This window comes from Canis aureus, chromosome 8, assembly GCF_053574225.1.
Source record: "Canis aureus isolate CA01 chromosome 8, VMU_Caureus_v.1.0, whole genome shotgun sequence".
Classification (NCBI taxonomy): Eukaryota; Metazoa; Chordata; class Mammalia; order Carnivora; family Canidae; genus Canis; species Canis aureus.
In genome coordinates, this window is record NC_135618.1 from 58,979,593 (window position 1) to 59,001,505 (window position 21,913).

Genomic DNA, 21,913 nt, shown 5'->3' on the forward strand with positions numbered 1-21,913 from the left:
ACCGCTGAGCCACCCGGGCTGCCCAGTAACTGTATTTTCATACTCTCCCTCCCTCTGTGTCTCTCTCGAGTCCTGCCTCCCTATGTCTCTATTCCCTTCCCTTGTTTTTCCCTGTACGTTTGTCTTTCCCTCTATCTCTGTCTCTAGGTATCTCTGTCTCCATGTATCTCTCTGACTCTCTGTCTCTGGGTATCTCATACACATCTTCTTTCCCTGTGTCTGGACTGGTCTGTGTCTCCCTCTCTCTTTACATGAACTACATACATGGCCACTGTAAGGTCAAATCACTGCTATTGTGAAAATCCTCAAACTGCCACGATATTCCCAACTCTGTTAGGTTCTCAGTCATTGCCCTGAGAACCAACCACATACCAGGCACTGTGCTAAGTGCTCAGTACATGCTCACTGATTAAATCCTTGCAACTTTCCCATGTGGTAGGGACTAATGGTGGGACTATTACCCTATTTGGGGGAAGGGACAACTAAGGCTCAGGGAAAATAGAGAATTTGATCAAAGACACACAGTTGGTGACGAGGCCAGAATCTGCACCCATGCAGTTTGTCCTTCATCCCCCACACCTTTCCACCTTCACTTCTCCACAACTATCTATGATGGAGTACTTCTTAGGGAGTCTCCAGCCTCCACCCCAAGAATGAGCTCAGGCGGGTAAGGACAACTCATGCCCACCCCCCTCCATTCTCCATATCGGTGGCCCACCCTGGCCCAGGGGCAAGGAGACAGATGCCTATGTGAGGAGCAGGAAGTTTTTGATGTGTCCCCCATGAGCCTCCTCTTACTGTAAGGCAGGTTCTGTTACACTCTTCTCATTAACAACCATTTATGAAGGCCACCTTTGTGCCAGGTACTATGGATACAGGAATGACAAGACAGACCCAATCCTGTCCCAAAGCTCACATTCACAAGGACAGTGCCTGGCACATGAGTGACACAGAGGGAACCCCTGGGAGCAGAGACAGGGCCTGGCTCCTGCCTAGATCAGTCAGGGGCAGGGCAGACTAGCGAGCCCTGGCCACTCAGGCATCCCAGGAGTCCCTTGGAGTCTTGTTCTCTGAAATTAATGGAGAACTCCAGTCCCTATGCTAAATCCTTCCCCTTCTCCCCCTCCCTGCCCCACCATACGGAAGAGACTTCAGAGCACAGCCTTTTCCTCTACAACAGGGCTTTGACCTGTTTCCCTGCCTAGTTCCCTCCCGAACCCACTTGCCTGGGGTTGCATCCTATGCCTGTTCAGCCCCTAGCTGGCTGAAGTCCTGGCCACTGGGGAGAGGAGGGAGCATGCTCCTGCTGAGGATCTCCAGCTGCCCTGCCCACTGACTTGGTTTCCACCCAAGGTCACATGCCCAGGCCTTGCCCAGATTTGGCCACATGCCCAGGCCCTGCCCCTTCCTGGCCATGCCCCGCAGAGTCTAGCCTTCCCTTGGATGAGTGCCTCCTCATGTTTCCTCTGAGACCAGGCCCCTGAGCACCCAGCAACCCTTGCTATACCCACTCTACTAAGTCATTTAAAACTGCTAGAACAGGGGATCTTGTTGAGTATCTTCCTTCAGCCCAGGGCGTGGTCCTGGAGTCCCAGGATCAAGTCCCACATGGGGCTCCCTGCATGGAGCCTGTTTCTCCCTCTGCCTGTGTCTCTGCCTCTCTCTCTCTCTGTCTCTCATGAATAAATAAATAAAATCTTAAAAAAAAAAAAAAAACTGCTAGAACAGAGAAGTTCCAGGACTGTGGGTTTTACTTCCAGTTTTTATTAAACTTATTAAAATTCTCACCTCCTCCTATTCCCCAAAGCCCAGTTTCTGCCTGGCCCTGTCATTTGTACGAAAGGCCCAGTGGCCTGCATATTTGCCCAACCCTTGCCTCCAGAGCATGCAGAGGACGTGGCGGAGTTTCAATCACCAAGCCCAGTCTCAGCAAGGCCAAGGACAGGACACAGTCTGCTCCTCAGCCCTACCTCCTGAAGACACACTGGCTACCCTCAGCTGACAGACCCTGGTTCCCTTCTAGAATCTTCAGACTCCTCTGCAGGCCCTGACTGGCTCCTAATATTCCAACTCATTTATTCAACCAATATTTATTAAGCATCCTCTGTATGCAAAGCATTGGACCAGCCACTGGGGATACAGCTGTGAATAAGGCATGGCCATTCCCCCGAGGCTAATGAGGAGGATGACATAAATAGTGAAGTAAAATCAATTATTACAAATACTAAAATAGAAAGACATAAGCTGTATCTAAAACTGGCAGCCCATGGGCTGAATCCAACCTGCAGATGTTGGCTAGAGCTGTAAAAAATGGATTTTTTTTTTTGCCAACATTTAAAAATCTGGAGGATTTCCATTAAAATTATAGGAGTTTTGGCTTCTCTTGTAAAGATCAGAAACTCTGGCAACAGTGGGTCCACGTTGCCCCTCGACGACCCTCAGCAGTCTGATGGGAGCTGTGCCACTTAGTTGGGGCCTGTGGTCACAGATCTTCACAGGCGCCACCAGGCCCACGTCTCCCTGTACCTTGCCTATGCCATTGCTGCAGTATTCCTGCTCTCACTCATATTTCCTTCCAGGCCACTGAAGGCATTTACCTTTTTGACCCCTGGAAGGGATCTGAGGGAGAGAAAGTTCTGTTTTACTGGGTGTGGGGAAGGCCTGGGAAAGGAGGTGAGCTCTGAGCTGGGTTTGGCAAGGTCAGCCTGTGTTCATGGAGAAGGTGCAGTGGGAGGAAGGGAAGAAGACAGTAGGCGGCAGAAAGGGCCCAAGCAAAGGCAGGGAGGGGTGGAACGGTGCATTCTGGGTGCCCGTCCTGCTGAGCTTGGCATCACCTGCTCTCATAGAGCTCCAGACTCAGGACCGTTCTGGTTGAGTTTCTGATCTCCTGGGACGTGCCACAGACAGGTGAGAATAACGCTACAGGTGAGTGCGGGCCAAGCGGCTTAGGGAACACAAAAAGGACAAGTTTCCAACTGGAGCACCTCTAAGACTTCTAACTCAGGTAACTGGAACTTTTTTTTTTAACTTCTTATTCTGAAGTAATTATTGATTTATAGGAGGTTGCAAAGAAAGTACAAGAATGTCTCCCACATCCTTTCCCACTGTTTTTTTTTTCTTTCCCACTGTTAACACACAACTTGTACAGTCCTAGGATACAATATGGAGGTCAAGAAATTGCCCTTGACCCAATCCATAAGGCTGATTCAGATTTCACCGGTTATGTACACACGTGTGTGTAACTCTACAATTTTGTCACATGTGTAGCCTTGCACACCTACCACATCACCACATCAAGATACTTGACTGCATCATCACATGACCCCCTAATATTGCTCCTTTATAGCTACACCTATCAGCCTGCTACCCCTAATCCCTGGCAACCACTAATCTGTTCTCTGTGTCCGTAACTATATTATTGCAGATGTTACATAATTGCAATCATATGTATCCTCTGAGATTGGCTTTTCCCACTCAGCTTTATTTCCTTGAGGTCCATCCAAGTTGTTGTATACATCGGTAGTTGGTTCCTTTTTTCAAAAAAATTTCTTATTGATGTATACTTGACATGCAACATTATACTTGTTTTCAGGTGCACAACATAGGGGACTTGACAGTTCTACACATTACTCAGTGTTCACCATGATAGTGTCATCCCCATCTGTCACCATACAATGTATTTTTTAAAGATTTTATTTATTTACTCATGAGAGACACACAGAGAGAGAGGCAGAGACACAGGCAGAGGGAGAAGCAGGCTCCATGCACCGGGAGCCTGACGTGGGACTTGATCCCGGGACTCCAGTATCACGCCCTGGACCGAAGGTGGCACTAAACCTCTGAGCCACCCGGGCTGCCCAACCATACAATATTATTGACCATATTCCCTGTGCTGCACTTTTCATCCCTATGACTTGTTTTATAATTGGAAGTTTGTACCTCTTAATCCCCCTTCACCTACTTCACTCATCCCCCCGCCCTGCCCCTCTGGCCGCCACCAGTTCTCTGTTTTTAAGAGTCTGGTTTTTGGTTTGTTCATTTGTTTTGTTTTTAAAAATTCCACATATACGTGACATTATATGATATTTGTCTTTCTCTGTCTTATTCACTTAGCATTATATCCTCTAGCTCCATCCATGTTGCTGAAAATGGCAAGATCTCATTCTTTTTATGGCTGAGTAATATCCCATTGTGTATATATATCACATCTTTATCCATTCATCTATCCATGGACACTTCAGTTGCTCCTGTATCTTGGCTGTTGTAAAGAATGCTGCAATAAACATGGAAGTACATATATCTTTTTGAATTAGTGTTTTTATTTTATTTATTTTTTGGGGTGAACCCTAGTAGTGGAATTACTGGATACGGTAATTCTGTTCTTAATTTTTTGAGGACTCCATACAGTTTTCCATAGTGGCTGTGCCAGCCTGCATTCCCACCAATAGTGGACAAGGATTCTCTCTTCTCCACCTCCTTGCCAACTCTTGTCATTTCTAGCAGTTGGTTCCTTTTTGTTGCTGAGTAATATTCCATGGTGTGGATATACCACAGCTTATATATTTATTCATCCATTGAAGGACATTTGGTTAGTTTCCAGTTTGAGGCTCTTAGAAATAAAGCTGCTATGGACATCCGTGTACAAGTTCCTGCGTGAAAATAAATCTTCCTTTTTCTGGGACAAATGCCCAAGAATGCAATTGCTGTGTCCATTTTTACTTTTGAATGGAACTGCCAAACTATTTTCCAAAGTGGTTGTAGCATTTCAAATTCCCACCAGCAACGTATCAGTGATTAACTTTCTTGATAACTGGAATTTTATTTAAATACAAAAAAACTACAGTTCTCGCTGGGGCCCAATCTTTCTGCAGTGTCAATCTTTCTGAGCACCCTCAGGATGATGAGTCCAGTCCTATCCTTGGCAGGCTGTCTCTCTGTCCCATTATCCCCTGGCCATAAACTCATAGAAAGCAGGGCCAGGCCCCTCTCATATCTGCACCTTGGGTCAGCACAGACACGGTGCATCGGGACTGCTTCATGGAGGCAAATTAAATCTCACAGAGCAACCAGTCAGGTCAGCAAAGACCCACAGCCAGCCCATCAGAGAAGGGCAGATGCCAGTCCCCAGGTTCCCAGAGCATGGCTTAACTCTCCCACAGTCAGATGGATGTCAACATACTTAGCCTGAAAGGCTACCATGAGCAATCGACCTTGAACAACACGGGTTTGAACTACACGGGTTCACTTCCAACATGGAATTTTTTCAGTAAGTAATGTATGTATTTTCTCTTTCTTGTGATTCCTTAATTTTCTTTCTCTAGCTTACTTTATTGTAAGAATACAATATAAAACAATATATACAAGTTACCAAATGCATGTTAATTGACTGTTTATGTTGTTGGTAAGGCTTCCGGTCAACAGTAGGCTGTTCATAGTTAAGTTTTGGAGAAGTTAAAAGCTATACATGAATTTTCGACTGCATGGGGGGGGTGTCAGTGCCTCTAACTCCCATGTTGACCTGTATGTGCCCCCAAAAACCCCCTCACTCTTTTTATCTAGAAAGCACAGATGTACATATAATATGTAAGCAAATACACAGTATACCCATGGTGTGAAAATTTCATGGAGGAACATGGAGGAAGGGACAATTAGGAAGAAAAACTTCTAACAAGACTCCTAGGAGAGCAATAATAAAAATATGGTTGGGAAACACTGTCCTGGAAGCACACTATGGCCTCTCTGCCTGTGAGTCAAAGGGAGGACATTGTCCTAACTGGCAGAGGAATAAAGCAGGACCTTCTGAAAGGGCACTCCTGACCATCTTGCTCCCCCCGATCTAGAACCATCACTGGTTCCCACTGGCTCAGAGGGAAATCTGAACTGCCAAGCATGGCAGCCTCTCCAGCAGTATCTCCCCCTGCACCCCTCAAGCGCATGCCAAAGCACAGGTGAGCTATGGATCCACTTGCATGTTCCAGGCCCCATCGTGCCTCCTTTGCACCTGAAATGCCTTTCCCCACTCTACACCCACCTTTGTTCAAAGAACAGTCAATGTGTCACCTCTGCAGAGGCCCTTTCGCCTTTCCAAGTAGTCCAGATGCTGTAATACTGTTCATGCCTCTGGCAGCCTTTATCAGAGTATTATACTGCCACTAAGGTGTGTCAAAGATGGTTCCTCCAACTCCAGGCTGGGTTCCCTAGAGACAGGGGCTACGTCTTGCTCACCTGCAGCTTCTCACAGACATCTCAAATTAGCATGCCTCAAATCTGAGCTCCTCATTCTCACCCCTCCATCCCCATCCCCCATTTATCATTCCTATCCCCATCTCCACTCCCCCATCCCTCATCCCCACCCCCATCCCTTATCCCCATTTCTATCTCTCATCCCGATTCCCTCCACCATCCCTCATTCCCAATCCCCCACCCTCATCCCCTATCCTCATCCCCTACCCCCTATCTCCATCTCCATCTCCCCTATGTCTGATCCACCAGCACATCCTGTTGGTTCTGCCTTTCAAACACCTCCAGAAGCCAACCACCTATCACACCTCCACCATCGCTACCCTGGCCTAAGCCACCTGCATCTCTCACCTTGACCAATCTAGGAACCTCCTCACCTCTTCCTTGCTTAAAACTCTCAGGGGCTCCCCCACTGCACCCCACCCACAGTAAGCCCCCACGTTTCCTAGCCTAGGATCCTCAGATTGCTGCAATCCCACCCCACTTTCCACTTCCCCATCCCCACCCACAGAGTGCCTGCCAGCCACTCCAGGTGTCACCTTCCCTGGGCCTGCCCTGCTAAAAATATTCACTGGCTTCCACCCTGACGTCCTGGGGAGAAAACAGAAGTCCTGCACCATCCACCTCTGCTTCTCACAGCTGTCCGCCTCTCCTTGCTCTCCAAGCTCCCCCTACGGCTACTTTGTCATAGTTCCTCCACCCTGAGAACATCCTACCTTCCTGGGGCCCTCCTTCTCGTTGCCCTCTTGCCTGGAGTACTCTCTCCAATCCCCTTCACCCCTACTATCCCCTCAGCCAGAGGGCATCCTCCCATCCTTCAGGCCTCAGAGGGCAGCCTAGCAGGGCATGGTCCCCTGTGATGCAGCCTTGGGACTTCCTCTACAAATCACAGGCTCCAACACTCAGTAATCCATTGCCTCCTCCACCAGACACAGGGCCCTGGAGCAGAGAGCCTGCCAATTGTTTCCTGGCACTTGGAACAGAGGAAATGCTCAAGGACTATCTGTGGAAGGAAGAAAAAGAGGGAGGGACAGAAGGAGGGAGGAGAACCGATCGAAGAACGGATCCTGTGTCCCTGGTCTCTCTCCCTTTGTCATCCCCCACCGTGTTACCACCTTCCTGCCCATCCTTTAAGGCTTCATTTGATGCTCTTTCTCCAAGCTTCTGTGGGTCCAAGGTGGAAGAACCACTTACACCCAGGGGAGAGGCTGGCTGTCAGAGGCCCAGCTCCTCCAGCTCCCAACCAGCTGGGACCAGCCGGCCTCTGTTCCTGTTGCCACCCAGGTGACTGTCAACCACATGGAGTCAAAATACATTTAAAATCTAAAGTAAGGGGCACCTGGGTGGCTCAGTCGGTTGAGCATCTGCCTTCAGCTCATGTCATGATCCCAGAGTCTGGGATAGATCCCCATGTCTGAGCAGGAGGCTGCTTCTCCCTCTCCCTCTGCTGCTCCCCCTGCTTGTACATGCTCTCTGTCAAATAAATAAATAAAATCCTTTTTAAAAAAATAAGAAAGAAATAAAACCTAAACTAAAAGTGCTGCTGTCCCAGCAAGCAGAGAGGGGCCAAGGGGAAAAGATGCAGCCCTGGAGGCAGGAGGAAAGAGCAATTCAGAGGACTGGCAGGTAGGAAGGGCTGGTGCTGATGCTGTGTGGGTGGCTGGGGGTTTCTACCTTAGGAAACCTGAGGGCAAGATACACACTCTTCTAAAAAACTAAGGGCGCATTCACCGGAGTAATGCACGTGCAAAGTGCCCCATAAGCAGGGCAAGCAGACAGCTAGCTTATCATTCAAACTGGAGCAACCAGGACACACGGTCACCTACCCATGGTTCAGTTAGCCCTGCACCTGGTCCCTGCATCCTGGCATCCGTGTGCCTGTTCTCACCCGACAGAGCAGCCCTGTTTAACAAGCAAGGGCTGAGCACACGCCATGTGTCCACTCGCTCCACTGGCTCTTCCATGGGCGATTTCATTTCATTGCTCAAAATCATCCCAGCGCTGCTTTTTCAGAGGCGACACAGGGGCTCAGAGAATATAGGGAATTTGCCCAAGCCACACAGTCTAATGTGGTTCCCGCTGGGGTCGGATTCGGTCCGTCCAGTTCCAGAGTCCAAGCTTGCTCTATAAGCCCAGCTGCAATCCCAGAGGCTCAAACACCACCAAGCCCACTCTTAGGGGTCCACTCATGTGCTTCACCTCTGCAATTCTCATGCACTCAGTGAGAAGTAGCTGAGGGCCAAGCCTTCAGGACACAGCAGTGAAAGAGAAAGATAAAGCCCCTGCTTTCATGGAGCCCACCTTGGAGGGCATGGTTCTCAACCAGGCAAGACTTTGCCTCCCAAGGGACACTGGGCAAGGTCTGGAGACATTCTGGTTGTCGTGACTTGGGAGGGGGTGTTACTGGGGCATCCAGTGGGTAGAGATTAAAGATGCTGCAGATCCCACCAGGTCTAGGACGGCCCACCTCCCCCCACCACAAAGAATGATCCAGCACAAAATGTTGTACCAAGGTTGAGAAAACTGGGTCTGGAGAGAAGGGAGGGGTGGCAGACAAGTAAACAAATGGGTTATAAGTTCTTGTATCCACTCAATCGATACCGAGTGCCTACCGTACTGTTGGAAAGCTGTAAGCCGTTAAGAAAAACAACACAGGAGGGAATGGATAGTGATGGGAGGGGGACAGAGGAGGGGAAGACCGCCTCCCCCACCTCCCAAGGAGATGCCCTTTGAGAGGGTCCTGTGAGAGAGTGAGCCAGCCGAGCATGGGAGGGCAGTCCGGCAGAAGGAGCCCGGGGCTTGGGCAGGACGGTGTGAGGACCAGCCAGGAGGGACAGAAACACAGATGACGTTACTTAGAGCAGAAGGCACAGACCACACTTTGTAGTCAGGGGAAGAAGCCTGGATCCACTTCTACAAATGTAACCTTTGATAAATACCAACTAGAAATGGCAAAAACAGACTTCGTTTAAAAAAAAGAATCCTGAGAATGGTCAAATTAGGCTAAGTGAGAAAAGACTTCTATATATTTTTCAACCCCTAACGGGGTTGGAAATGATCACATAGAGAGCTGTCCCTTGGAGGGATGCCAACCTCAGGTACCTGGTGAGTAAGCCACTGGTCCTCGGGCATAAATGGGTGTGACTGGATATTTTCGGGTTTTAATTCATGTTTTTTTCCCCTGTATTTTCTCCCCTTTTCTTTCCCTCCATTCAGAGGCTCTGAACTTCCTGATGCCAGAGGTTTTGCAGGAAAGGGGCAAGAAAAACCCATCTGTGAATCCTTCCCTTCCAGGCTTCCACTTTCAGAAGCCTTAATTGCTGAGCATTTTAGGTCAGGGGCCTCAGAGGGGGTGGGGTAGTGAGCTGTCTTCACTATAGTCCTCCGGACAAAAAAAAGAAAAAAGTTAGCTTTTTCTTGATTGGGGCAGGGGAGGGAAATGAAGGTCCGCAGTAATGTTCTGTTGGCTGGCACAGTTTAAAATATTTTAAATTAAAAAGTTAAACAGAGGGTTACCATGTGACCTCGCCATTCCTCCCCTAGGAAAACATATGTCCACACAAACACTGGTCCGTGAATGTTTGTACGCCACCACAGAATGTTCGCAGCTAGCCAAAAAGTGGACACAACACACATGTCCATCCACTGGCAAATGGAAAAACACAATGTGGTGGATCTGTGCTGCGGAATATTATTCAGCAGTAAAAAGGAACAGAGGTGACACCTGCTATGATACGGATGAACTGTGAGGATCTCACACTAAGTGAAAGAAGCAAGTCATAAAAGCCCCTCTATCACATGATTTCATTTAGATGGAATGTCTGGAGGGCAAATATATGGAGATGGAAAATAGATTAGTGGTTGCCCAGGGCTGGTGGGTTTGGTGGAAAATAAGGAGCGTTAGTGGGTACAGGGTTTTTTATGGGGCTGATGAAAAGATCTCAAAATTGCACTGTGTTGATGCTTACTAAAAACCATTAAATTGTACACTTTACATGGGTGAATTTTATGATCTATAAATTATGCTTCAATAAGGCTATTTTAAAAACAATGGAATTAAACAATCTGATTTGGGGCTTTCCCAGAAGGCCATGCACATTTCTCCATGGCAACCATGTGCTGCTGATGGGGCGCGCCCCCCCCCCCCCCCGTTTGCCAGCAATACCATCACTGTTGTAGTCCATCCAGCTGGCATTACCCACCAATGTCACCCACATGGTCCCTGTGGGGACTGGATCTGAAAACTCTGATCTGGAGTGACAGGACCACAGGTACTAAAGTGTCAGCCTCGTTTTCCCATTTCCCATGTGGCCCTGGGGACCAGAGGGGACTCTGGGCACAGGGCAGCAGAGGCTCAGTCGTAGCCTGCATGGACTCATGCAGTAGTAACATACATGGGCTTTGAAGCCAGAACTGCACTTAGCACCTCGTGCCTCAATTTTCTCAACTGTGAAATGGGGCCTAATGATAGCACCTACCATCACATAGGGGTGATGTATTTAGAAGCCTAGCACATAGTAGATGCTCAGTAAATGGTAGCTACTGAGTTCATAATTTCCTGTCTACACTTCCAAATTCTCAGAACTTCTGAAATCCAAAAGCTTCTCTGTAACTCATTTTGGACATAAAGTCTGGCTTGGCCTGAACTCACCAAGCAGAAAAGCCCAAACTGAATGGATGTGAAGCTACTGAACCTGAACAGTCTTTATTTATCCCCCTAGCATGAATATTCATGGATTTTACTGCAGAGATATGAAATGTATTCGCTTACAGGGCGCTGCCCGAGCCCTTGCTGCGGTGTTAGGTAATAAATGGCCTAGTGATCACGTTACCTTCGAAAATCTGAAAAGGTCTGGATTCTGGGACACTTCTGGCTGTAAAGGTTTCTGGGACTGTGACCTGTAGGACGATGACAAAGATGAAACCCCATCCCCTGTCTGACATTATGTAAGACCATACAGCAAAGACAGGAGGGAGAGGGTCCCCCAAAATTCTAAAGATAAGGCTAGGCCAGGAGGCTAAAAGCGCAGAATTATAATTAAGGTCCTTTTGGGGGTGCCTGGGTGGCTCAGTCAGTTAAGCGGCTGCCTTGGCTCAGGTCATGATCTCAGGATTCTGGGATGGAGCTCTATTGGGCTTCCTGCTCAGCTGGGAGTCTGCTTCTCTCTCTGCCTGCCTCTCCCTCTGCTGTGCATGCTGCCTCTCTTTCAAATACATAAAATCTTTTCCTTTCCAGAAAGGAGAGCACTTCAGTGCTCCCTGCACACCTGAGTTCAGGGAATAAGCGTGGCCCTAGCCAGGTTAGCTTTAGAGAACTGAGTCTGGGGAGGCTGGCTGTGATCTGCTACCTGGTGGACCCAGGGAGTCAGAGAGAAGTACTCCAAACTCTCCAGGACCCCCCATGAAAGCCTGCAGGCTGAGCAGGCCCAGCTCCCTTGCAAGTGCTTAAGTTACTTGCTCCAAATCAGAAAAGACAGCCCAGGTCTCTCCCTCCCTCAAACTTCATCAGTGTCGCCAGTCCACCCAAACAAAACCTGGCTGTGGGCAGGTGAGCCCTGTGCCGCAGGTACAGCTCCTGTCTGCCCAACCAGACCCCTGCTGTTTAATAAAGAATGTGACTGGCCTTCCCCCACCCCACCCCACCCCCGCACCCCTCACTGCCTCCCTTCTGAGAGGGAGACTCTATAGATTCTAAATCCCTGGAATTTCCTGGGTGATTGGAGTGTCTTTGATTCTTTGTTATTCCCGAGCCCTTGGATCACACCTGAGTTTTTGATAACCAATGAGATGACTCAATGACCATCCACCACATGCTCAGAGGGCAGGGCTTCGAGCCAGTTCAATATCAGCCACCAGAGGGGAGGCTGTAGGGTTAGAGGTTAAGTTCAAGCACAGTGAGTGAAAAAAGTCAATCGGAGAAGGACAAACATTATATGGTCTCATTCATTTGGGGAATATAAATAATAGTGAAAGGGAATATAAGGGAAGGGAGAAGAAATGTGTGGGAAATATCAGAAAGGGAGACAGAACGTAAAGACTGCTAACTCTGGGAAACGAACTAGGGGTGGTGGAAGGGGAGGAGGGCAGGGGTGGGGGTGAATGGGTGATGGGCACTGAGGGGGGCACTTGATGGGGCGAGCACTGGGTGTTATTCTGTATGTTGGCAAATTGAACACCAATAAAAAATAAATTTATTATTTAAAAAAAATGAAAAAAAAGTTCAAGCACAGGGCTAGCAATCCCAACCATCATGCCTACGTAATGAGCCCCCAGTAAAAACTCTGGACACCAGGCTCGAGCATGCTTCCTGGTTAATGAACACATGGATATGCCACAAGGGCGATGCACCCCGATTCCACTGAATCAGGTGGGCATGGAAGCTCTGCACCTGAGGCCCTCCCCAGACCTTGCCCTAAGGGTCTCTTCTTATCCTGACCACATCCTTCACAACAATACCGTAATCCTAAATATAGCTCTTTCCTGAGTTCTGTGAGTAGTTTAGTGGTTTATCACGGGGCAGGGGGGTGGGGGGGGGTGGAGGAAACCCTGAATTTGTCAGTGGGTCAGAAGCGAGGCTGAACCTGTGGCGGGCACCTGAGGTGGGAGCAGTCTTCCCAGGGCCCATGGCAATGGATGCAGGCAGATAGCATCAGAACTATATTACAGTGGGCCAGTGGCTCAGAGCACCCCTTCTTTGACTTGTTCTTCTGTCCCGGACACTGTCCATCCCACACCTGTACCAGAGGCCACCTGCAGCAGGGGCCAGGGCAATTCCTGTGCCCGTCAGCAGCTTCCTTCCTCTGACACTTGCTCTCTTAGGCGGAGATTAGAGATTCTGGAAGCTTAATGCCTCGGGAAGGACTCTAAATTGGTGCCCAAAAGGGGCTGGTGAATAAATAGCGGTGCTTTCTTACTGGGTGAACAGTTCTGAGGTGTCGTCTGCACAGCCTCTCAGACGGACCCCAGGACTGAACCCCAGTGGCCCACAGTGCTCCCCTGCTCATTGACACTCTCTTTATTGACTTTCCTCCCTTCCCATCTTCCTTCTCCACTCTCCCACCACACTTCCTGGGATCACCTCCCAAATAAGCAATGGGCACACAAATCTTAATCTTAGGATCTGCTTTAAGGAAATTCTGCCATTCCTAGGGGTCTGGGTCCTTTAGCTCCACTGCTAGCCTCCTGCTAATTCCCAACTTGACCAACCATTTGGATTTGCAGGCAACCTTTTTGGGCAACTGCTTGTCCACCACTGTGTAATCATCGTGCTTGGTCCATAGCTAAGCCCACACCATGGATAGGTCTAGGGACCCAGGCCTGGCTAATCAGAGTATTTCATTCTCTGGCATGGAGACTGGTTCAGGAATGAGTCCATGAACTTAGTGGATCCAGTCATGGTCTTCCTTAAAGTCTTGTGGGAGCTGTTGGAAAGGAGTTCTTTTCTACCACTGAATCTTATGTAAGCCTGGAGCTGCCATGACCATCTTCTCGCCACATGGACAAGGCCTGAGAATGAAATCAGAGGAAAGCAGAGTGTGGAGATATAGATACCTGATGACATGATCACCTGGATGCAGCCATGCCTGAAGCTCAATCACCTTGGATTTTTCAATTACATGAATCAACAGATTTCTATCATCATCCCCTTTCTTCCATTAGCTAATATGATTGGGTTCTTGTCACTTGCAATCAAAAGAATCTTTAGTAATATAGAAATACTTATTTCTCTGACTTCAACTCTGCACTTTTAGATGCAAAAATATACAGAAGTACTTGCTCTCTAAGTTCTGGGTGAGAGACCCAGTCTGACCAGGGCAGGGAGATTGAACAGAGGGGGGTATCAATGCAGGATTCTTTCACCACAGATCCAAGAATTAGGGTATCAAGAAGTGCATCCTAAAAGAATATGTGATGGTTTATTGTAACAAGTGACAATCACCACACTAAGAGAAGCTCCAAGATCCCCAAACCTGTCCAAAGCACACTGTGGCGTCCCCCTTGCAGGCCATGGAGGTGCTTGCTCTTCAATTCAATACCTCGTTCTAAACGTGGCTCCTTAAACCTGATTCCAAACAGCAATCTCTTCTTGGTCATTTTTGGTTTTATTGCAAAATCTCCTTTTCTCGTTACCAACAAAATACTCTTCCTGACTTCTCCGCAAGGTCTGCTTATTTCCCAGAAATGGTCACGTTTCTCTTATGTCACTGCAGCTCTTACTGAAAGCCCACAGTTGGCTGGATTGTGCAGGGGTTCTCCAAATGACTTTGTGTTTTTCCTAAGGAGATCTGTCTCACTTTTCGTAGGAATCGGGGCGGGGAAACAGACATTTTCAGCCTGCTCTCACATGCCTCCCGTTGCTGGAGGAAGAAACTCAGGGAGTCTTCGGTCTTCTCCGTACCTCTTGGTTGAAATCACAGGACCCAGGAAGGGGCCACAGGCAGCTGGAGCCACGCCTGGTCTGGAATTGGGTCTTGCTCAGTCCTGAGAGCCCAAGAAAAGCTGTGGCCCACTGCAGGGCCACATCATGACCTTCATGGGTCCCAAACACTTCTGCCTCCATGGGCCTTTTCCTCCGTAAAAGAAATATTAAAAATCATACTTTATAAAAAAAAAATCGTACTTTCTGACTGCAGTGGTAGTAGAAAGACAATTATGATCCTGTCTAGATCCACTGTTAGGTCTTTGTTACTATGACATTTTTTTCTTCCGATTTGAAAAAACAGTCAAAATTAAAACATTTCATACATCCTTAGAAGTTCTATGAGCTCTAGGCCCCCAGGGCCAGTGGACCAGCAACCATAGCCCCCAGTCCTCGGGGTCGGGCGGGGGGTTGTAAAGATACAGGGCAGCAACCGTATCTTTACAACCACTTCCAGCCAGGAATGCAGCCCTGCTGGGTGGGTTGTGTCACCCCTTCTCCTTTCACTGACGGAGCATGAGCCCCTTGGTGCCCCCTTACTTAACAGGGCTGGTCCTGGGGCCACTATCTGCCCTCGCTTTACTGGAAGATTGCTGGGAACAATAATAATAACAACAATAAGCTGAGGTCCCAGGTGCTAAGCCCAGCTCCAGGCACTTCATGTGGCAGGTTCGGGCAGTTAGGGGGGTTCAACAACTTACCAGCTAGGCACAGTAGGCAAGTGGGTGTTCCCAGCTGCCGATGGCAGTGTTAGTCTCTTCCTCCCAAGGACACCGTGTGGCAGGAGGAGCCCAGTGCTGGTGCTCAGCGGCATCTCAGCCGGCGCCCGCTATCATGAGTTATCATAATTACTTGGTTCGTTATAATTGATTATAGTAATTGGGTTAAGGAGGGGCTGCCCCGACTCTGCTTTGCCCTCTACCCTGGAGGCGTTGCCCTCAGGCGGAGGACCCCTCCTCCGTGTGAGTTGCTCTGGGGCTTCAGGGAGCAGCCCTGCCCCCACATGGGCCTTGCCAGTGGCCTGCCCACCCCTTCCCTCCCAGCAGAGCAGACCCGAAGCCCCGCACCCCGCCAGGCCCTTCCTCACCCCTTGCCCTGTTCACAACTGGCTCGGGAAAGGCCAGGCAGCCTCTCCCCTGGCATCCTGTTGCCCCCATTTCTCTTCCCCCAGGCAGCAATACAAAATCCTTTCTCTCCTCCACCGGCTACTTGGGTCTTACGACATCATCTGGCTCACACAGCCTTCTTAGTTACTGTTTCCTAAAGACTTTTAAGACTTTTCCCTCCAGCCCGGTCACCCCTGCAGCTCCATCCCTTGAAAAGAGCACAGGGCTTTCAAGCCAGCAGGAGCTGGGCTTAATCCTGCCTCTACAATTGACCAGCTGTGTGACCCTGGGCAAGTCAATTAACCTTCCTGAGCCCTGCATTGTTTATCTGTCTGAAATTATTGGAGACAATCTTATTTTCTTTAGCGGTGGGACTCTGGGGTTTTTTTTTGTTTGTTTGTTTTGAGGGGTGAAAATTTTGATAAGCCCTTTGAGGCAGGGGGAAGAGGCCCCACCTCCTACCCCACAAGAGGTTTGCTTGAGGACCTGGAGATGGTTGTCCTGGGCTGCCTACCAGCTTTTATGCTGTGACTGGAGTGAGCAGGTTGAGGGGGAGGGCCGGGTGCTTGGGCTAATGAAAGGGAATCTTCGAGCGTGGAGCCAGGAAAGAAAAGGTGAAACCACTTAACAAGGGAGAGGAGCCTGGAGGTCCCACAGCATGTCACACCTCAGCCCGGACCCATCACCTCTCACTCTCTGCTCCTTTCCCACCTTCCCCCTCTCAGAGCTACACCGTTCATTACGTTCCTGGCCAGATACCAGCCAGGGGACACCAGATCCGAGGCTCTGGCCACCTGGACCTGTGGGCCCCTCCTCAGAACGGTGTTTCTGGCTGCATAATAAAATACATAGGATTACAGAGCAAACCAGCTATACAGAAATATAGTTAGCAAAATACTCAAATACGTCTGCGGTACAGGAGTACATGTGTTTCTTCGTTAACATGCTAGATAGCGAGACTCCGCAGAAGCTCCAAGAGGCATCACATTTTGAATGAGTGCATGTCGAGATATCTGCCACCACTGCAGCGTGAGAGGAAAATATAGATTACTATTGGTGACTACATAACAGGTGCCACCCGCTACCGAGTTTTATTGCCTCCATTCATAGCTGAAGGACACACTGCATGACCGCTACAAGTTAGAGAAATAAAGCTGGAACTCTTCCCCATCAGGCTCGTGCACCTCCTGAATTCTGTGGACTCCACACTAGGAAGTTCCCTGGGCTCTGTTTTCTATGCCCACACAGCTCTCCTGAGCTGCCTGCAGCCCTGCTGACTTTACCTCTTAGCCGGAGGGTGGGTGAACCCGCATCCCCTGTTCCAACCACCCCTGCGCTTGTCACCTCCTGGCCAGTCTCCCCACCTCACTCCGTCCATACCACAGCCTGAGCCTCAACCCCAAATGACCATATCTCCCTCTGCTTTGAATTCTTAAAGGCTTCCTGTCGCCTACAGGGTAAGATCTAAAGATCATTGCAAAGCACCAAGACCCTCACCCAGCTCTCCAGCCTCATCTCTCAATTCTCCTGCTTGTTCTCCTCTACCTTCCCATCATTCTGAACTACTCGAAGTTTCCAGAATATGTCACCCCACAACAGCATGTTGCCCATGCTGTTCCCTCTATCTGGTGTGCCTTCCCCAAGCTGTCTGTCAAGGAAACTCTTATATTTTTTTCCAAGTCTCAGCTCAAAGGGTGCCTTCCCCATGCCCTCCAACCACCCATCCCTACACCCCCCACCCCAGGCTAACATGGGTCCCCCTCCTGTAGCCTCTCGCCACACCCAGTACATAGAGGTCAACCCACCGTCTTATAATCGTTTGATGAGTCTGTCTCTCATAAGACTGCAAACTTCGGGAGGATGAAGGCACAGCTGTTTTTCCTTTGACCTCCCCAAACACACAGCACCTGGTCCTGTAGGACTTCATTGAATATTGGTTGAGTAAATGAATACAAGATCAGGGGGCAGGGAGAACAAATAGGTCCAGAATAGTCCACAGTCCAATAGCTAGGAATGGTGTGAGGAGGAGCCAAAACGGACACCATGCTACTGAGAATCACTCTGCTTCTCCTTGCTTTCCTTTACTATGATGGTTACATTTCCACATCCCAAGAAAGCCAGGTCATGCATGTTTTGATCTGTGGCACGTCCTGTAATCTCTTGAATTCAGCTCTCAATCTTCGAGGGATCCCTCTGTTATATACACATACTTCAATTAGGGGGAGATTATTTCCCTCACCAAAAGGTTCATTGTTTCGGTTTCATTAAATAGAGGGTTCTTCCAAAGCATGAAGAATGGGATTAGATTTATAGAAATTCAATTTACATTTGGCTTTTTAGGAACAGATGTCTTACACAGCCAAGCCACCACTCTATCTGTCAGGCCGCCTGAAGTTATGGTTTATAGGTTCCTTTGACTCCCTCTGGCACATTCCCTGCTTAACCCCTCATGACCGGGATCTGTTGAAATAACTCTGGGCACCTGGCCACCTTACCTAATGGCATTTTCTTGGAGTCGTCTGTCTCCACCTCCCTGAGTCATATCATGCTTCGGAGCATCCCGTTCTCCCTAAAACCTTCAAAGTCCTCAGCTGTGGCCGTGACACACAATCTCTGCCCACCCCACACTAGCCCCTGAGCTTCCAGGGGTGTTTGCTCCTTCAGCTTCCACAAGAATGTCTCAAAGGCAAATAAGCTAAAGCAGATGAGTGATATGCCTGCCACCCCAAACAGGCCCCCCTTTTATATCCTTACAGGAGACACCACCATCCCCTCATTCTAATAAAGCACCTCTCTCTGCTTCATCCCCCAAATACCATCCATCACTAGACTGTTCGGTGTTCAGCTCCTGAATACATCTCAAGCTAATCCACCTCTCTCTCCCACATGTGTTAAGCTCCAGGAAGACTACAACTGACCCTTTCTGTTCATCACTAAAACCCCTGTATTTATTATTTTTTAAAAGATTTTATTTGTTTATTCATGAGAGACACAGAGAGAGAGAGAGAGAGAGAGAGAGAGAGGCAGAGACACAGGCAGAGGGAGAAGCAGGCCCCATGCAGGGAGCCCAACCTGGGACTCAATCCCGGGACTCCAGGATCAGGTCCTGGGCCAAAGTTAGGAGCCAAAACACTGAGTCACCCAGGGATCCCCCCTCCCAGTACTTATTATTAGCACAGTGATTCAATAACCACCGAATGAGTGAACAGGCGAGCAGACAAATCCTATTTTACAAACTGTAACACGGAGGCTCAGAGAAGGGCAGTGATTGGTGCACGGTCACCGGGTGGGAGCGCCAGGCCTCGGCCCCAGGGCGGCCCGGGAACCCCGCGGGGTCCGCTCTGCCGGAAGCCCGGGGTTAGGTTGCACCACCTGAGGCCCCCCCACCTTACCTGACAGCACCGTGAAGACAGCTGCGAAGGCGTTGAGCTTGAGCCCGTCGATGACATTGCTGGAGTGGAAGAGCTCGAGACACATGAGGCTGAAGCCGACCACCAGCAGGAGGATGTAGAGCACCTCGGACACCACCGACAGCCACAGGACCCCTGCACGACAGGCGCAGAGTGGCCGTGAGAGGAGGGATGCCATGGGCATCGGCCCGTCCTGACCGCAGGGAGGACCCCCCAGCCCTGCAGATGGACGCAGTCCCTCTCCGCTCCTGGCAGCCGTCTGATGGCCCGGGGGGCGGGGGTGGGGGCACCGGCCTTAGGATGAAGAGCAACCAGAAGGGTGACGTCACTGGGCCAACCACCAATCCCGAGTGCTTCCCTATGGTTACACTGGTCAGGGCGGGGTTCTCCATCACCTGCAGCTACAAGCATGCGCCTACATTTTCGTCTGCCCAGTACCGTATCCCCCTTTTTCTAGAAACTACTACGGCTCCTTCCCCAGCTTCAACCTCGTGGCTAACCAACCCCCCCCCCACCCCCCAGCAGCCCTGCTCTAAAAAAGTGGGGCTGCCTTCCTGGGCGTAGCTGATTGGTCCAGTGTGATCACATGACCTAGTGTTGGCCAATGGGATGAGAGTGTGAGTGCCTGGTTCCAGCTGTTCCTGAAGGCCAGCTGCACCTCTGTCCTTGCACTGGCTTCGCTGCCCAAGTCTTTGTGGATCCTATGCTAGCACAGCTCCCTTTCCTCCCAAACTTCTCCAATTTGGACTGCCATCATTTACCACCTAGTTTAGGGGGCATATTCTGTTTCTCCCACCCCACATTCTCGCTCCCTTCATTCTACATGTTTTTCATTTGGAGTGTCCTTTCCCTTCTCTTGGTCTGTGTAGTTGAGTTGCAGCTGACTCACATCTTGGCTCCATGGTCAAGCACATGATTCCTATCTAGCCAACCAGAGCCTCATGACCCCCCACCCCGAACTCTAGTCATTGATTTAAGAATGAACCTCTCTATGCTTTTGTTTCTTCATGGAGAAAACAAAGATAATAGTAACACCTATTTCATAATATTGTCATGCTGTGAGGATTCCACTACACAGCAATGTGAAGAGCTTGTGCTTAGCATCTAGTGACAGCTCAATGTATGATATTACTGTTGTTGTATGAGAGGTACATGCCCCCACCATGGTCCCCTGGAAATAGAGCCCAGGGGGGTTGAGTGAGGTCCAAGGATAGAGACAGAGTCAAGAGGGAGAAATGGAATCGTGGGAGCAGATAAGATTTCTGAGAAAAAGGATGGGCATGAGAAAATGTAACGCATCACACGACCTACCTTAAAGCCACACTAACCAGTGTTAGAGCAAGCCCCACACTTTAGAGAAGGGACTATGGACCAGGCCTGGCCAGCCAGAGATGGACACATGACCCAAGTCAGTTCAATGAGAGTCAGTCACAGGACTTTTGCTGGAACTATTGGCGAAGAAAAGTCCTTTCTTTCTCCTGGGTTTGAGCCTAGGAGGGTGGAAGGATGGAACTCACTGAGTCACCAAGGAGCAAGGGCCTTTGTGAAAGGAGAACCAATGCCAGGGAAGGCAGAGCTGAGATGGATGAGGATTATGTCCTATGACATTGTTTGAACCCCTAGATCCAGCCATGCCTGAAGCTATTGTCATTTGTTCTTTCAGTCACATGAACCAGTTAAGTCCTTATCTTTGCCGAAGCCAGTCTGAGGTGGAATTTCTATCCCTTACAACAAAGAGTCCCGATCTTCAGCTTTTCTGTTTTCCAAACTTGTCAAACATGTCTTTCCTACCTCTCTGCTTTTATAAATTGTTCCTTCCACCAGAAATGTCCTAGGGACATCCAAAATATACCATTTAGTGAATGAAGCAAACAAACAGAAAATTCTCAGTCCTTATCTGCTCCCTGATGAAGAATCCAGATTCTGGAACACCCACTATCATTCCTAGCACACGGGCTTTTAGAGCTGTGGAGAAATTCCTTTTTTTCTTTTTTCTTTTTTCTTTCCTTCTTTTTTTTTTTTTTTCCTTTCTTTTCTTTCTTTCTTTCTTTCTTTTTCTTTTTTTTTTTTTTTTTTTGGCTACAAAAATATCATATCTCCTGGGCAATCCCTTGGATTTCTGTAAAAGAATAATGTGCTCTTGGCAGCCTGGATGTTGTTAAAACACCCCCTGGCACGGCACACTCATAGCCTCCGAGGCCCTTCCCTGGCCCAAGGCCCACGGAGGCAGCAGGGAGGAAGGCAGGAGATACGGGGTGAGCTGAGCCACACCAGGAGGGCGGCAGCTCCCTCGGAGGCCTGGCCTCCCTCCCAGCAGCCTTCACCTCCAGCTGCTGTCATCCTGGTGGCAGGCGGAGGCCGCCCCTCACCACTGTGCTGCTTGTTGACTCAGTGCCTCCCCCAGAGCATCCCTACTCCCCCTCCCCAAGGGGATGGTGCTCTTATCCCTGCCTACATGGGCCCAGGCCAGGCCTCCACCCTTCCCACTTGCCCTCACAGCAGCATTCAGCTCTGCTTTTTCAGATGGGCTGAGGGGTGTGATGGGCGTCAGGGGCTCAGATACTCAGAAAATAAGTAAGTTAACTATGGAGAAACAGGCACTATATTTCCTGGTTACAGTTACTTAGGCTCTTATTCTTTCCAGATTTATTTCCCTGGCCCTGCCTCCCCCAATTCTCTCACCCCTCTCCCCTGGGGCATTTCCTTTGTAAATGACTTACACATGAATCCTCATCTCA

General features: G+C 49.3%; 1 protein-coding gene across 4 annotated transcripts in view; it reads right to left on the reverse strand.

Annotated features, from left to right (window-relative positions):
• The window catches only part of GSG1L (GSG1 like), a 202,077-nt gene that overhangs the window by 56,544 nt on the left and 123,620 nt on the right, over window positions 1-21,913 (reverse strand). For 3 of the 4 annotated variants that reach the window (XM_077907120.1, XM_077907119.1, XM_077907118.1), the window contains exon 3: window positions 19,158-19,310. In XM_077907120.1, the coding sequence (XP_077763246.1) occupies window positions 19,158-19,310 (153 nt within the window). Of the gene's footprint in view, window positions 1-19,157; window positions 19,311-19,570; window positions 19,655-21,913 lie in introns of those variants that run through there. The other variant, XM_077907121.1, reaches the window with a different exon arrangement.